General features: G+C 40.3%; 1 protein-coding gene across 1 annotated transcript in view; it reads right to left on the minus strand.

Moving 5' to 3' along the window:
• Positions 1–15,844: 15,844 nt before the first annotated feature.
• CAMK2A (calcium/calmodulin dependent protein kinase II alpha) overlaps positions 15,845–18,032 on the minus strand; it is a 238,611-nt gene continuing 236,423 nt past the window's right edge. Inside the window, exon 19 of the mRNA XM_030212236.1 lies at positions 15,845–16,733. Coding sequence (XP_030068096.1) covers positions 16,730–16,733 — 4 coding nt within the window. The 3' untranslated portion in view covers positions 15,845–16,729. The remainder of the gene's footprint in view (positions 16,734–18,032) is intronic.

Below are 18,032 nucleotides of genomic sequence, written 5' to 3' on the forward strand. Positions count from 1 at the left end.
AATAATTATGATAGTAAACCTTTTATTTGCTCACATTAGAGACTTTAGTGCAGTGTTGCAATAACTGAAAATACTCAGCTCTACTGAGGGCTGCATTTGTAAGCCTGAGGTACATTGGTTCAGTAAGGATAAGTGGGCCTGATTCACATTCACTGTGCATTTAAATTTAAAAAAAGAAATGTCTTAATAGCCATTTTCTGAAATTGGAATGATAAGAGTGATGTTTTTGTGACAATAAAGAGGGCAATTTTCAAGTGACTATCTGTGTATCTTAGGAAGTTATAGGGCTAGATGTAGGACCTTCTCTGGACTAAACAATGTGCCAGGTGAGGCCCTCTCTAATGTCATGGTTGGTTGAGGGGTTCACCTCCAATGGCACAAAACCAATATGTGAATGTGGCAGCAGGGCATGTAAATGTCCTGCCGGCCTGGCATGTGTCTTGCTCACCCCTGACAACAACCTGTTCATTTGGAAATTGTTGAGAAGTATGTGAATTTGTTACAATGTACATATTTTTACTTGCAGTGAAAAGGGAAGTTCCCACGGGCGGGCTTCTGATAGGTGAAAAAAATAGTACATATAATTTAACATTCAATTGTGTGAATGTGCTTCTCCCCCCCCCCCTCCCCCCCAACCCCCACCCCATCACCTCCCATGTACTTTCTTTACATGAGTACTTAAAAGATACTATTAAGGCAAGTGGTTACACAAAATATTCATGTACTTTGCACTAAGCTGAGTCTACTGCAGAGTTCTCAACCCAATCCTTGGGACTCACCAAGCCAGTCTGGTTTTTAAGAAATCCACATTGAACATGCATGACATAAATTTACATGCACTTTCCTTAGTAGGCAAATCTATCTCATGCATATTCATTGTAGGTATCCTGAAAACAAGACTAGCTTGGAGTGACCTGAGGACTGGCTTGAGAACCCCTGGTTTACTACAATCGGCCCCTATAGATTTAAACCTTTTAATTTGTATGGATTGTCTTTTATTTTTATTTGGAGGAAGGGAGGATAGCTATTTAAAGATACAGTAAAAATAAAGGATCAGTTTCGTTTATCTCTTTTGTAAAGCTTTTTGAAACTTTGACTGGATTGAAGGCGCTCTTTTAAACCTAATTAATATTACTAGCACCAACCCCTTCCTGCACATGGGGGAAAGGTCTACAGCTTATCCAATGTATACCATTGCTTTTTTGGTCTCTCATCTTCACCTGAACTTTTCAAAAATAATTTAATTGGAGATGGGCCTGGCGAGGTCATAGGATACCCCAGAAGGTTTGAGTGTTCATCACTGTGTTCCTCTCTATGCCAGGTTCTTCAATGTATTGCTCGGTCATGGTACAGAAGCTGTTCACACTGCACATGAAATGTGTCTTTAAATAAATTCAGAGTATGCCTGTCATATCTATCCATCAGGAAGGGAGAATGCCAGTAACTCCTGAGCTATGTAATAGGCTTTGGCACAAGTAAAGCGAGCACAGCAAAAAGCCTCTATGGGAATCATACTTATTTTATAAGGGGGCGCCTAGTTCAAGAGACCAAGCAGATACCTATTAGGTGCGATTGTATAAAGATACGTAGATGCCTCTGGAGCCCTTTCACTGAAGTGTATTAGGCAATTAACACAGAAATTGGCAGAATTCTGCTGCACGACTTATATTCTGCCAGTGTCGCAATGCTCATATTAGCCCTCTCCTCAAGTCACTTCATTGGCTACATATCCATTTCCGCATACAGTTCAAACTCCTCTTATTGACCTATAAGTGCATTCACTCTGCAGCTCCTCAGTACCTTTCCACTCTTCTCTCTCCCTACACTCCTCCCTGGGAACTCTATTCACTGGGTAAATCTCTCATATCTGCACCCTTCTTCCCACTGCTAACTCCAGACTCTGTTCCTTTTATGTTGCTGTACCATATGCCTGAACAGGCTTCCTGAGCTGGTATGTTAAGCTCCATCTCTGGCCATATTCAAATCTAAGCTAAAAGCCCACCTTTTTGATGCTGCTTTTAACTCCTAACCCTTACTCATTTTTTCAGTACCATGTTTTATCATTCCCACCTTAGTAATTTCCTTATCCCTTATATGTCCTGTTTATCTGTCCTAATTAGATTGTAAGCTCTGTAGAGCAGGGACTGTCTCTTCATGTTCAAGTGTACAGCGCTGTGTATGTCTAATAGTGCTATAGAAATAATAAGTAGTAGTAATAATAGTTTTTGGATTCTGGAATCTTGCAACTCGGATTCCGGAATCTTGCTTCTCTTTGGGATTCTGCACAGAATCTTGCTGCTCTTTGGGATTCTGGAATCTTGCTACTCTTTGTCCTTATCCCTTATTTCTCCTGTTTGTCTGTCTTGATTAGATTGTAAGCTCTGTCGAGCAGGAACTGTCTCTTCATGTTCAAGTGTACAGTGCTGCGTAAGTCTAGTAGCACTACAGAAATGGTAAGTAGTAGTAGTAGTGCACATGGTAAGTGTTTTTGTGCTACTTTTTACAATTAGAGCACTAATTCACGCATTAAGGTGTGCAACTAGGGGGTCCTTTTACAAAGGCATACCAAAAAGTGGCCTGCGGTAGTGTGGGCATATGTTTTGGATGGACGCTGCACCATTTCTCCACCGCATCTAGAAAAAAGGTTTGGGGGGGGGGGGCTTGGAAATGGACATGCAGCAAAATTAAAACCAGCGCATGCCTATTTACGGCCTGAGCCCTTAATGCCACCCATTGACTTAGCAGTAAGGGCTCACGCATTACCCACGCGGTAACTGCCCAGCGTGTGCCAACTGCCGATTACTGCCCGCAATGCCCCCGCAGTAGAAAATGGAAAATTATTTTCTACCACGGTTTTTCAGCATGTACCAAACTCGGAATTACCACCAGTTGCATGCGCTAGACGGATGGTAATGCCAATTTGACACGCATGGCACACATGATGGCCCTTATGTGCCTTTATAAAAAGGCCCCTAGGTGAGGCAGGGATGGAGAGTAGATTGCAGTTAGTATGTGGCAATGTTGCAGTTAATCAGGTCCACTTAGCGCCTGAGCTAACTGTGACCAGGGTACTGTGTGCTAATGGACATTTTAATGCACAAACTGCAAAAGAAATATGGAGCACAACACTTAATAGGTGCTGCATTACATTTGCAGTTACTGAATGTTCATCTCTTGCATTAAGGCACAGGAACTGCAAAATATAATGCACTTCAGTTAAAGGAGCCCTATGTATTTTTAAGAAATACAAGCGTAAACAGCAGAAATCAACCCCTCCATTGTACAGGTGGTTTTTGCCACTGACGCTAGTATTTTATTTTTGAAAATACAGCTCTGTGACATCATAAAACAGCACCTCAGAAAGGGCCTCTTTTACTAAACTGCACTAGCGATTCCCACAAGGCAATGCCGATGAAGCCCATTCAAAGTGAATGTCAGCATTGCCGCACCGAGAATCACTAGCATGGTTTGGTAAATGAGGATCTAACCCCCAGATTCTATACAGCATGCTTAGAGATCCGCACAACAATGCACATAACTTAATTGGCTGAACAAGTTAATCGGCATTGATAACAGCTCTAAACAAACAATATTGAGCACTAATTGGCACTGATTAGAATTTACGCAAATAGCTCACTGAGCGTATTCTGTAATGCAGTGCGCTGAACTTCTAATGTGCACAGGTGTGGTTTTGGGTGGGGAAATGTGCATTTTGTGGGCGTTCCAAAATTTGCACAAGTAGTTATAGAATATGTCCCAGTGCGCCTAAATCTACGCTCCAGGATTTTCACCATGTTTTCGTTGGTGTAAATGCATGCGCATAGTTTTAGGCGCTGAGATATCATCTAAGCGTATTCTATAACTGGCGCCTAAATCTAGGCGCAGATTATACAATACACTTAGTCATCACTGATTTCAATGCCGATTTTTTTATGCACCATATATAGAATCTCTTCCTAAGTGCCTTTAGGTGCTCCTTAATTTTACTGCACAGCATAATCTTCTCTCTCTCAAGGGGTGAATAGGAAAGATATAAAAAACAGACAAGACGAAACTGGAGACTGTCTAGGGACAAGGGAGATGAAGGACTCCTTTGTTATGGTTCGTGAATTCCCAAGAGATATGGGATTTAGTAGAAACCCCAAAGGCTGCAACATAGATTGTGCTTGTCTAATGAAGGAAGCTCAGTGTAATCTGAAATCCAGAAACCGCCTGATGTTAGAATACATATTATCATTTTCATTTAGGTAACAGATACTAGTATTGGGACTAGTAATTGATCAATCAATCAGTTATTTATAGCACCTAGATGGGGGATATAATTTGCTTTAATGTAATTATTTCATGGGAAAGATATTTGATTTCATGTTTGACATTAATTATAATGGGAAGGAAGCATGTTAGGACTCGGAGGCAATTCTGTTGTTTAGTGCTATAGAGGTTTGTTTCTTTTTTTCTCCATTAATGATCTCTGGAAGACTTAAACCAAGAGCCAAACTTAGCAGCCCCTGGGGACTTATCACTGCTTGGAAAAAAAAAAAAGCATGTTTTTACATTTTTAGTTGGGCATTGAGCTCTGCTGAATGACCCAAAGGTAGGAGGTCAGAAGGGAGAGTGCAGTCTGGCACTTCAATCCCTTGGTGAATTCTTGGAGGACATCTTTTACCACTGCATGAGGTTATCATGCCTACTGCGTAAGGACCATGTACAAATGAGACAGTATGTTCTCTGCATGTGTAACCAGATATTGAATGATCTCTAGCTCCGGGTACTGAAGCATGACTCATCGTGAGGAGTGAACCTTACTCATAGTCATGGAATCCTAGTAGCAGAGGGTTTTATTGTCCTGTCAAGTTTCTATTTCTTCCCCAGCAATCTCATAAAGCAGAGATTCCATGTCCTGTTGAAAGAAATGAAAAAGAAACTTGCTCCATTGTAATCAATTAGGTCCTGTTTAGTTAAGATCTTTGCTGTGCCTTGACACAAAACAGAAGAAAAAAAATCTTTAGCAAGTGAGATTGACAGAAAGTTATTCCTCAATAATATATCCCCTTGCTACGCAGACTTAGGGGCCCTTTTACTAAGCTGCAGTAAAATGGGGCCTGCGCTAGCGTCAGTGTTTCTTTTTCATGTGCACTGAGGCCCCCTTCATTACTACAGTGGGAAAAAGGCTGTCTTTTTTTTTAGGAAAAGAAATGGCTGCATGGCCATGTCGCGGGGAGCCCTTACTGCCACCCATTGAGATGGCAGTAAGGACTCCTGTGCTAAGCGCCGGAAATGACACATGCTAGGGGTGGGAACTATCGCTGGGCTCTTGCTGTAGCCTGGTGGTAGTTTCGGATTGGTGCATGGTAAGCCCGCGGTGGGCTTACCACTGCTAAGTAAAAGGGCCCCTTAATTTCCACTCGAGTTCCATTTTAAAATCCTTTGCGCTTGCACCACTGGCTGTACGTCCTGCAGCGCAGACACACTCGATTCCCACTGTAGGAGCTTTTATTAGTTAAGCACTCCGAGCAACAAATAGGCATAACACAATGACCATACAATAGACACTGAGATTAGTTACACGTTTTGTCCAAAACAAACCTCTTTTTTTCACATGTATATAAATTTAAACATCATGCAAAGGAAAAAAGTGCCATTCCCAACTTACGGCTCATAGTGCATTCTTTGACATTCAAGACAAATCATTATCTTGTCATAAAATATGGCCAGAGCCAAAGATAGTGGAAAAATAATTTTTGCTATCAAGTGACCCCAAGTCTTCTGTCCTTTAAGTCAACAGTGAGTAGATTTGGATAGTCTTAAAGATACTGCAACCAGATAGCTGTATGGTCTAGCCATGCATAATACAGAGCAAGTTAGATGCTACTTCCTATGTGAAATGAAATTTTTTTCAAGCAGCTAAATAAATAAATAAATGCCTATAATATAATATTATTACCACATGGAAAGGAGCCCTACATGAAAGAGGGTTTAAAATAAAAAAAACCCAGACCTGGTGGGTTTATTTTGTAATCAGTCTGGCTTTGGAAACACCTCCTTTCATGGGTATGAGCTAATTATAAATCCATCTTTAATAGTTCAACAGAAAAAATCCAAAACAAAACCAAAAAATGTATCATTTCAGATTCCTAGGTTTTTACAGAAAGAAAACATAAATCAGCAAATACTTTAAATTGATTAACAAAGATATATTTGTTGTTCTATTTTTAAAAGCATGCAAAGAACAAATTATTGTCACAATCAAGTTTTCACACAAAATAGTTATTACTAAAGCTTGCAATACCGGTCTGCCGGAAGATACCGTTTTGCGATCATTTCATGAAGTGGCTGTAATGAATGGTGGTCTCTTTTTTGTTTTAAATTTTGTATCTACTTTGGAAAGCACTGTTAATTCTACAGCTGTGATAAAGCCTTACAATAGAATTTTAGAAAATATTATTATTGGTGTGGTTGTAGTTTTGGGAAAATCTATCAAAGCTTGTTGGGAATGAGAAGCTGAGGTCTCGTCATATTACCGCTCCAAGAACCTAAGTAGTACAGGGTAGTGACATCAGCTATCACAGACATGAATTTCCCTTGGGATCAAAAAATTAATATCAAATAAAAATGTATGGTCCTCAATTCTAGAAAATTCTGAAATCTGCACAGAAATATTTCTCCAGGTTCAGAAATGCATATTCCCTGAGCTGGCCCACATACCTTTTTAGCTATAGGAGGAAGAGTGCCTCAAGCTGAACATCACTAGCTAGCTGCTCTTTGATACCCCTCTGTAATTTTGCCAGTTAAAGGTTCAGACATTTTTCATATTAAATGGTCAATTTATTAAGCTATGTTAGGTGTTTCATATGACTTTTAATACAAGCTAACAGCAGTGCTAATTGGCACATGTGAACACCTAAGATGGAAATTCAAATAAATGGGCTTGTAATGGGCGCAGAGATTGCGCTTTACAGTTAACACAGAGGTCATTATCATTCGTTAACTGCACAAAGTGGCTGGTAACACAGTTTAGTTAACCAGGGTCAGCCAAACCACTAGGCACATTAAGTTGTCTGCCTAGGATGGTACAATTTGGGTTTATGCTCAAGGCCCATCATGTCCTGCCCCTCTCTGAAGTTCCTGTTTTCAGGAGTGAGACCTAGTATGCCTTGAGCATGCATGGATGCTCAAGGTCACACACTGGCCACAGTGTCTTTCATAGGCATGCTGACTGCTGCATTGGTGCAGCCCAGAGGGGGAAAGGAAGGGAAGGGAAAGCAACTGAACACCTCAGGGTTGGGAGAAGGAGAGATACTGAACACTGGGGGGAGGGGAGAGAAGATGCTGAACACTGGGGAGGGAAGGAGAGACGCTGAACCGCAGAATGGGAGAAAGAAGAAGAGAGATATTGGACACCATAGGGGTGTAGGGAAAGGGAGGTGCTAGACATGAGTGTGCAAGGCCTTCAGCTGCCCCAGGGTGGGGGAGGGAGAAGGTGCACAGCTGAAGATTCACCTAGGTTCAGATACCCTTGAACTGGCCTTGTGCACTGGTTCTCCCAACCTGTCTATTATAGCTTCTCCCTAAAAACTCCCTCTTTATTGCTTTATACAGAAATGGGTTACTACATGAGAAAAATAGGAATGAAAAATGTTGTAAGCCTTCCAGGTTAGAGTACTTATACTTCTTGACTGGTTGAGGAAATGTCACTGGCTTGTAAGTATGGCTCCTCCCTTACAGAGCCTCAGATCAATCAGGATATGTATTATTAGTGCACATTTGATTTGTCTAGGTGCCTTTGTAAAAAAGAAAGTGCCTGCAACATAGTAATGTAGTAGATGATGGCAGATAACGTCTTGTATGGTCCATCCAGTCTGCCCAACAATATAAACTCATAGCATAAGGTATGATGTGATACTATATTGAGTTAACCAGTGTAAAGTCCATTTACATGCATTAAAATGTTCTAATAAGAATATAAGAATAGCCATACCGGGTCAGACTAATGGTCCATCTAGTTCAGTATCCTGTTTCCAATAGTGGCCAATCCAGGTCACCAGTACCTGGCAGAAACCCAAATAGTGGCAACGTTCCAGAATCCCAAAGATTAGCAACATTCTGGAATCCCAAATAGTAGCAACATTTCATACTACCAATCCCAGGGCAAGCGTTAAAATGTTTTGCAGAAAATTGCCTGTCAACATGTGCTAATCACGTGCTATTTATTTTGGGGGAATTTTTTCAGAAGATGGTGAGTCATGGGCGGGAATGGGTGCAAGCCAACTGTCTAATGTGGGAGCACTTACCGCCTCATAAATACAAGACGGTAAGGGCTCCTGCATTAACTTTTACTGATAACATGTGCTAAAGCGAACATTAGAGCACAACTAGAAATATATATATATATATAATTGCTTATTTGTCTATTAATAATCTATTATTATTTAAAGTTATTTATATACTTAAGCAACATAAACGCACAGGAGGCGAGCCTCTTTCTGAAATGAGGGGGCATAGGATGAAGGTGAAAGGGGATAGACTCAGAAGTAACCTGACGAAAGACTGGTGAATTCATGGAATGGCCTCCCGGTGGAAGTGGTGGAGATGAAAACTGTATCTGAATTGAAGAGAGCTTGGGACAAGTACATAGGATCTCCATGGGGGTGATAGGGAAGGTAGATGACATGGATGGGCAGGCTGTATATGCCATATTGCCTTCATCTGCCTACATTTTTCTCTGTTTCTATGAAAGCATGCCAATTAAAATGTCCATCTATTGCTGTGAATATAGATTAGAATACAGATAAGGGCATTCCTACAAAGTTGCATAGTTGGTTATAGTTGGTTATGTTGAAGGATGACTAGTGTTACATTAGGTCTAAACTGATTTACCAGTAGTTATACCTATGTTGTAGTCAATTTATGTGGGATAGCATTGTCTTTTTGTGAATTTTGATTCCAGGACATCTTGAAGCAGGCATGTGTGCTCAGCACAGGTATGTATCTATTTTATAAAATCTGAACGCCACACTTGAGAAAGTAGCGTGAAGTATTGTGATCAGTTTTGGAGGCCGTTTCTTGCTAAAGATGTAAAAAGACTGGAAGCAGTGCAAAGAAAAACTGCAAAAATGGTATGGGATTTGCGTTGCAAACCGTACGAGAGACTTGCTGACCTGACCATGTATACTTTGGAGGAAAGGAGAAACAGGGGTGTCACGATACAGACATTCAAATATTTGAAAGGTATTAATCTGCAAACAAACCTTTTTCGGAGACGGGAGGGTGGTAGAACTAGAGGATGTGAATTGAGGTTGAAGGGGGTCAGACTCAGGAGTAATGTCAGGTAGTATTTTTTCACAGAGAGGGTGGTAGATACATGGAATGCCCTCCTGCAGGAGGTGGTGGAGATGAAAACGGTAATGAAATTCAAACATACGTGGGATAAACACAAAGGAATCCTGTATAGAAGGAATGGATCCATGGAAGCTTAGCGAAGATTGGGTAATTGGGAAGTGAAACCAGTGCTGGGCAGACTTCTACGATCTACACCCTGATTGTGGCTGAATAGGTATGGATAGGCTTGAGTGTAAATTTTAAGGGGCTTCAACATTAGCTTCAGAACTTTTAGCACAAGAAGAGTGCTGGGCAGACTTCTATGGTCTGTGTCCTGAAAATGGCAAGGACAAATCAAACTCAGGTATACATATAAAGTATTGCATCCCATGTAAAATGTGTTTATCTTGTTGGGCAGACTGGATAGACCGTACAGGTCTTTATCTGCCGTCATTTACTATGTTACTATGTAGAGTGTGTTATACCAGACCAAGACTATAAAGGAAAGGAAAAAGACGTAGATTCTTCACAAAAGTACTTGAAATCATCTGTGCTTATCAAATGTAGTCACTGGCAAAATACCACCCCTCTTAATACAGTGAAAATTAATTCATTAATGAAACTGTAATTAAAGTACCCACACTCTTATTACCAGTGTCAAAATGGTCAAAATCATCAAGTATAAACTTATCATAAAAGGTCCATATTAATACTCTACCAAACTTTGTATACTCATGAGCAAATAATTAAAAATAGGAAAGAAAAAGGAACATTAAAATATCTGCACTCTATTACCAGTGTCAAAATGGTCAATCTGGACCTTTTAAGATAAGTTTAACATTTTTCCTTACTGTTTCTAAATCATCCACTCATTTCACCGTTTTGACACTGGTAAGAGTGCAGATATTTTAATTTTCCTTTTTCTCCCTATTTTTAAATCATGAATATTCAAAATTCAGTAAAGTATTAATTGTAGAGTGTGTATCAGAACTCTGCTCCTGCTCCACCAAAAGCATGCCTCAAGAATACATATATAAATACATGTGATCTTATCAGCACATAGTAAATGACAGAGAAAGACCAACATCTTCCATTGCCCAGGAAGGGATCCGAGCTGTATCCCCAGTGCAGTGCAGGTTACCTTCCCTGTGCATGTGTTGGGGCTATATCTGTCTACACAATTTTATAAGAACTAATTTCTTTATGAATTCTTTATAAAAGGACCCCATCATTAGGTAAATTCAGGGTTCCAGAGGCTGCACTAGTTATGTTAGGGGCATGAGAATGGAAAAAAAATGAGAGAAAACCCCCTGGGTGTTATGAATGAAGGCTCATGGCTCCAAATCCCAGCCTTAGTTCCAACGTATTTGGAAGAACTGGGTCACCACCACCCTCATGGTCAGGTACACATTCTCTCTCTCTCATACTGCAAACAATATTATTCTAAATTGATTTAATATTACGCTGTAAGATTTTTTTTTATTTTATATTTTTACTTTTGTAAACTGTTTTAATACCTTTATCTATTTTTAAGTGTCTTATATTTCATTGAACTAGGAAGTGTATGTTGTGTTGTAATCCACGCTGACCTTTGGATTAGTAGACTGTTAGTTTTAAAATAAAAAACATAGTGCACAGCCTCTTTGAGAAACATCTGTCAGTATGGAACATGTATACCCTAGAGGAAGAGAGATAGGGGAGATATGATACAGACCAGTGGTTCTCAAACCTGATTCTGGAGGCACCCCAACCAGTCAGGTTTTTGGGATATCCACAATCAATATTCATGAGAGAGATTTGCATGCTGTGGAGGCAGTGCATGCAAATATCTCTCATGAATATTCATTGTGGATATCCCAAAAATCTGACCGGCTGGGTTGCCTCCAGGACCAGATTTGGGAACTACTGCTACAGACATTTAAATACTTGAAAGGTATTAATATAGAAGGGGAAATCGTAATGCTAGAAATGCATTGAGTTTGTGGGGACTAATGTCAGGAAATTCTTTTTCATGGAGAGTGTGGTCAATGTCTAGAATGCCCTCCCGAGGAAGGTGGTGGAGACAAAAACTAAAAGAATTCAAAAAGGCGTGGGATGAACACAGAGGATTCCTAATTAGAAAATGGATGGTATAAAAAATAAAAATTAAATGACTGCATGTGTGTTGATATGTGAAATGGTGCTTAGATGTTGACTCTGGCTGTGAAGAAATAAGGCCATTGCCAGGCAGACATTTAGGGTCTGTGTCCTGTATATGGTAAGAAAGTTTAGAATGGGCTGGAGAGGGCTTCAATGGCCACTCCAGTAACTGGAATGTGAGGACAGTACTCTTAATCTGCTGTCATCTACTATGTTACAGATGTGAGATCACTCACCTCAATGACCTACTCTACACCAATCACCCATCCACACAAATAGCCAGTACAAAGTACATAGGGGCTTTTAACCCGGCACTTTTACAAAAATGTATTTGGCTCTATTTATTTCATTTTATTACAGATTAAAGCATGGGATGGGAATTTACTAAACTCATTATAATCTTTTTCAGTAAATTGAAAGGAATGAGAATAGGGATCTTTCCAACAAATAAACATATTCATTGGTATAAAGTGCATTCTTTTCAAGAATTCACCTATCGAGTTTTACAGGTCTCAAAATGACAACCTGCAAATCTTGTGATTTTGGGTTTCCAGGCAGTCCTAGAAACCTGCTGACATTTTGCCAATTAAAAACTTCAGGGATTGAGTTGTGATTTCGCATTTTCTATAGGATTTAAGCTCCTTTCTAAATAAACTTCTCACAATGTTTCAAAATGTTATTAAAGTAGCTACAGGTATAGTAAACAGCCCATGCTACCTATCTAAAACTTCAGATAGTATAAAGATTGTACACCTTTGTGGACACAAGTGCTCTCAAAACAGCTGTATAGACTGTGGTGGCTTGCCATTTGGATTATTGTTAACTGTCCATGTCTGGATCTCCCAGCTAGACTCACATAAGAATAATCTTAGGGGCCCTTTTACTAAACCACTTAAGCGTCTACGCGCACCCAGCGTGCGCCAAAATGGAGTTACCGCACGGCTACTGCTTGGCTCTTTCAGTAATTTCATTTTTGGTGCACATCCAATAATTTTTATTTTCTGCCATGTGTATCAGACGCGTGCCAAGTGGCATTTGGTGCACTTAGGTCATTACCGCCCGGTTACCGCAAGAGACTTTACCGCTAGGTCAATGGCTGGCGGTAAGGTCTCAGACCCAAGATGGATGCAGAGCAATTTTCATTTTGCCGTGTGTCCATTTTCGGCAAAAATTTAAAAAAAGCATTTCTTGTATATGCGCTGAAAAATAATTCTGTGCACGCCCAAAACACGTGTCTACGCTACCGCAGGCCATTTTTCAACACACCTTAGTCAAAGGACCCCTTAGCCTGTCTCATAGCACCAGTTCTGGGGGCCCTTTTACTAATCCGTAGTAAAATGTGCCCTGCAGTAGTGTAGGCATGTGTATTGGGCATATTTATAAATGACCTAGAGATGGGAGTAACTAGTGAGGTAATTAAATTTGCTGATGACACAAAGTTATTCAAAGTCGTTAAATCGCGGGAGGTTTGTGAAAAATTACAAGAGGACCTTACGAGACTGGGAGACTGGGCGTGTAAATGGCAGATGACGTTTAATGTGAGCAAGTGCAAAGTGATGCATGTGGGAAAGAGGAACCCGAATTATAGCTACGTCATGCAAGGTTCAACATTAAGATTCACCGACCAAGAAAGAGATCTAGGTGTCGTCGTTGATGATACGTTGAAACATTAAAATCTAGCAAAATATGTCCAGACACATTTAAATCATACATGATGATGATTTAATCTTTGTTGCCGTGATATTTAATTGTCTTCCTTCCAAGAATTTTATTTATATATTTTATTATCTATAGGATATGTTTTTTAAATATATTATTATGTCATGATTTATATGTTTATTATTCGTTATTGTAGAGCCCCTGACGCAGCTCTAGTGGGCGAAACACAGTCTGTGTCGAGTGTTTTTTAGAATAAAATTGTACACTACACCTTGATTGATCCGCTTCTATTTATAGTTTGGGGCATGTGATATCTGATTGATATTACAATGAAAGCATTCCTTACTGCATACCCTCAGACTCTATATATGGTGCCTAAAGATTGGGCACCAATCTAAGATGTGCGCCAATGCCAATTTAGATTTAGGTGAATATTTTCCTACATGCCATTCTATATGTGCCCAAATCCCATAGCGTGCAACCCAAAAGGGGGGTGTGGCCAAGGGTGGTACAGAGGCATTCCTCAAATTTGTGCGGTGTTATAGAATGTTGTGGATGTGCGCCCAAATTGGGCACCAGGAATTACACCCGTTTTCAGCAGGCCTATCCTGCCACCCAAATTTGTGTGCTGAAATTGGCACTCAATGCATTCTAGGTGCCTGTTTTTGAGTGCCCATTATAGAATGGCATTATGTGCCATTTACTGACTCTAGCCCATATTGACCACCTCCTCCCCTGTTTTCACTCAACAGGAGAAAGACATAAAGGACTAGATTCAATATATATATCACACCTAAAAATTTGGTGCTGAAATGAAAATCACGTAAGCGCATTCTATAAAGTATGCCTTAATTTAGTCGTACTTTATAGAATAAGCCTAAATTACATGGTATATAGAATATGCTGAGTGGTCATGATAGCGCTTAACTCTAAGCACGGCCATTTATACCAAGTAAAACTTGGTGTAATTACTGGCGCCTAAGTTAGACGCAGAGCAGGTGTATTCTATAACCCTGTGGGTAATTTTTCAGAGCACCCACAACCCACCCATTCCACACCCATAGTCATGCCCCTTTTTTGGCAGCACACGTTAGAATTTATGTGCACCGCTTTGCAGAATACGCTTAGTGGATAGTGTCCGTAAATTCTGATTAATACCAATTAGTGCTAATAATTATTAGCTAGTTAACTAATTAAGGGGTCCTTTTACTAAGGTGCGCTGAAAAATGGCCTGCGGTAGTGTAGATGCGTGTTTTGGGCGTGCACAGAATTATTAGCGCACCTACAAAAAATGCCATTTTTTGCCGAAAATAGACGTGCGGCAAAATGAAAATTGCCGTGCATCCATTTTGGGTTTGAGACCTTACCGCAAGCCATTGACCTAGTGGTAAGGTCTCACATGGTAACCAGGTGGTAATGGTCTATGCAAATCAAATTCCACTTGACGCTCATAGCTACCGCTCATCAGAAAATAAAAAATATTTTTCAAATGCGTGTAGTGTGCCAAAATTGAAATTACCACAAGGGTCACATGGTAACTGGACAGTAACTCCAATTTGGCATGCGTTGGGCACGCGTAGGCACTTATGCGGCTTAGTAAAAGGGTCCCTAAGTTACACGCATTGTTATGGAGTATGCTTTGATTTCCATGCAGAACTCTTGGCGCAATATATAAAATCTGGGGGTCATTAACTCTTCAGCTGGAAGGTTTTGTTTTTCTTTTCCTCTAAAGTGAAAGAGGGCAGTGCAGAAAGACGGCTTTAAATCTACCTTTCTATCTTCTCCCTATTTTAGAAGGAATGGTTCCGTGGAATCTTAGCGGAGATTGGGTGGCTACGCCGGTAATTGGGAAACAAAACGGGAGCTGGGCAGTCTTCTACGGTCTGTGCCCTGATCGTGACTGAATAGATAGGAATGGGCTGGAGTGTAAATTTTAAGGGGCTTCAATGTTAGGTTCAGAACTTAGTACAATAACAGTACTGGGCAGACTTCTACGGTCTGTGCCCTGAGAATGGCAAGGACAAATCAAACTTGGGTATAAAGTATCACATACCATGTAAAATGAGTTTATCTTGTTGGACAGACTGGATGGACCGTACAGGTCTTTATCTGCCGTCATTTACTATGTTACTATTTGCTTATTGAGCTATTAACATTGCTAAACAAAGTTTTGTACCGTTTCAATCAGCTATTCAATTTAGCTGTAACAGACTGAGTGCAGCAGAAAACCTTTGCAATAAATCCACTGCCATCAGTTACAACTGCTGTTCTCTTGCCCGTGACTACTGCAGTACCAAATGTGTTATTTCACTGGGAGTCCCAAACATTCTTGCAGGTTTCTGATATAAATCCATAGTGTGTGATTGTTTTCAATTATTTTGATACACACAAGCCAAATGCCATTTATGTTGTGTCAGCATTACATGAGAGAGGATTTGTGCAATACCTACAAATCAATCAATCAATCTATGTGTATATATATGAATTGATATATTGCAGTATAAAATTGTACATATATAATGCCAAAATATTGTTTCTCTTTTCCATGTTCGCACCTGCTCTTTAAACACCAGAAAAGTCCAGTTAGAGAGCAGCAAGGCCCTGGTGCTATCAGTAAGCAAATATGAGCAGGAAGAGAGGAAAATAAACATAATTATTTCAAATATCCAGTTGTAATAAAAGAGAATTCTTTATAAGATGTGATACCTTTATTTAACCCAGCATAAGAAGAACCTAATGATGTTATAAAACTTGAATGTATAAGATCGCATGCCTCCCCCCACACACACACACTTCAAAAGTTCATATATTTCATAGGACTTCCCTAAGCTATCCAGGTGATCCCTCAGGCAGTCATCAGGTTTTCCAGGAGACGTCCTGAAAACCTGACTGGATGTGGAGTTCGATTCTATAATAAGTTGAGGATTATTCTTATGTCGGTTCAACTGCAGCTATCACAAACTACAAAGAATCCAGTTACTTCCAGGAGCAATACAGCTACTAAAAATTCAGTAAAATAGTTTATTTTAAAGTTGATAGAATTACTTACACACATTCAGGACCATACTTCCAGTCAGCTTCCAAGGTGTGTGTGTGTGTTTTTTTTTTAACTGATGAACCTTTCAAATTGCGGAGATATGGGGGAGTGCTTTTGCCACAAGGAGGGAAAGAATTGGTAGAAAAAAGTGGAAGTCTGGGATTTCCATGTGGCTGACCCAGGTGCCTGTAGTGCAAATCTCTCCAGTGGACAGAGGCACTCCCTTAGCCTTGGTCATCACTTTCCTCCTGCCCTCTCGTTCTCAAGCAGGCTGCATTCTCTAAAGAACTGGACCACCCATGCCTACCCTCAGCACCTACTAGGGTCTCTCATGCTCCCCTACGGCAACAAAAGTAACTGAAAAGAATGGGAAAAATAGACAAACTGGGTTCCCTTTTTAAGTAGGACTTTGATGGGAATATGAGGAGGAGGGAAAAAGAGGTGGAGTCCCAGCAGGATCCAAGCAGTAGTCAGTAGCGAAGTCCCATGGGTTAGATCTCTAGGATGAAAGATGGAATTCTTCCTGTGCATTCTCATGCAGTGTCACAAGCCTCTTCTGGGCCACCTGATGCCACCTCAGCTACAAGACACCAGAAAACACAATGTTGTTTAAAAGTCAGTATTGTAGCAAACTAGATAAATAAATAATCTTCACCACTGCAAAGCAGATTCATGGCCATAAACATAGGATAGCAATAGGAGTAGGACACAAAAGAAGGGATGGGAATGACCAAAGTGATAATCCAGGATGAAAAAAACTTGTATTCAACAGGATATAAACAAGTCATAGTAACATAGTAGCATAGTAAATGACGGCAGATAAAGACATGTACGGTCCATCCAGTCTGCCCAACAAGATAAACTCATTTTACATGGTATGCGATACTTTATATGTATACCCGAGTTTGATTTGTCCCTGCCTTTCTCAGGGCACAGACCGTAGAAGTCTGCCCAGCACTGGTTTTGCTTCCCAATTACCGGTGTTGCCAACCAATCTCCGCTATGATTCACTGAATCCATTCCTTCTAAACAGGATTCCTTTGTGTTTATCCCACGCATGTTTGAATTCTGTTACCATTTTCATCACCACCTCCCGCGGGAGGGCTTTCCATGTATCCACCACCCTCTCCATAAAAAAATACTTCCTGACATTACTCCTGAGTCTGCCCCCCTTCAGCCTCAATTCATGTCCTCTAGTTTTACCGCCTTCCCATCTCCAGAAAAGGTTTGTTTGCGGATTAATACCTTTCAAATATTTGAACATCTGTATCATGTCACCCCTTTTTCTCCTTTCCCCCAAGGTATACATAGTCAGGTCGGCAAGTCCAGTCTGTACAAGCTACTGCTGAGATCTCATCTGATGTGGGTACCGTGTCAATTTTTGAGGATGTACCTCTGCATAGATATTGTGACGAGTTATGTCCTCTTGTCTCTGACTGTTGAGCTTTAAGTGACTCTACCTACTGATATCCTAGAAGAGGTACATACACAAAAATTGAAACAGTACCCACCTCAGATGAAGTCTCAGGATTGTAGAAAGACCATTGTGTAAAATGCATACAGTGAAACTTGCTTGTAGATATAAAGCTAAAAGGACGCTTGCTTGAAGATGAACTGAACTCGGTCCATGTTTCGGCTAAGTGCCTTCATCAGGGGTCCAATTTTGCAGTCCAGATAATACATGACAAGTGTCTGAAAAAAACACTTTAATAATCTTCAAGCTTCTTTCAAGTAGCCAAGATCTTTCCTTCTCCAAATTCTTTCCCTCAGCAGTGTCCGGACATTCTGTTGAATATAAGTTTTTTCATCCTGGATTATCGCTTTGGTCATTCTTATCCTTTATTGTGTATGTGCTACTCTTGATTGCGTGGGATTCCTT

The sequence above is a fragment of the Microcaecilia unicolor genome, chromosome 8 (genome assembly GCF_901765095.1).
Source record: "Microcaecilia unicolor chromosome 8, aMicUni1.1, whole genome shotgun sequence".
Taxonomy (NCBI): Eukaryota; Metazoa; Chordata; class Amphibia; order Gymnophiona; family Siphonopidae; genus Microcaecilia; species Microcaecilia unicolor.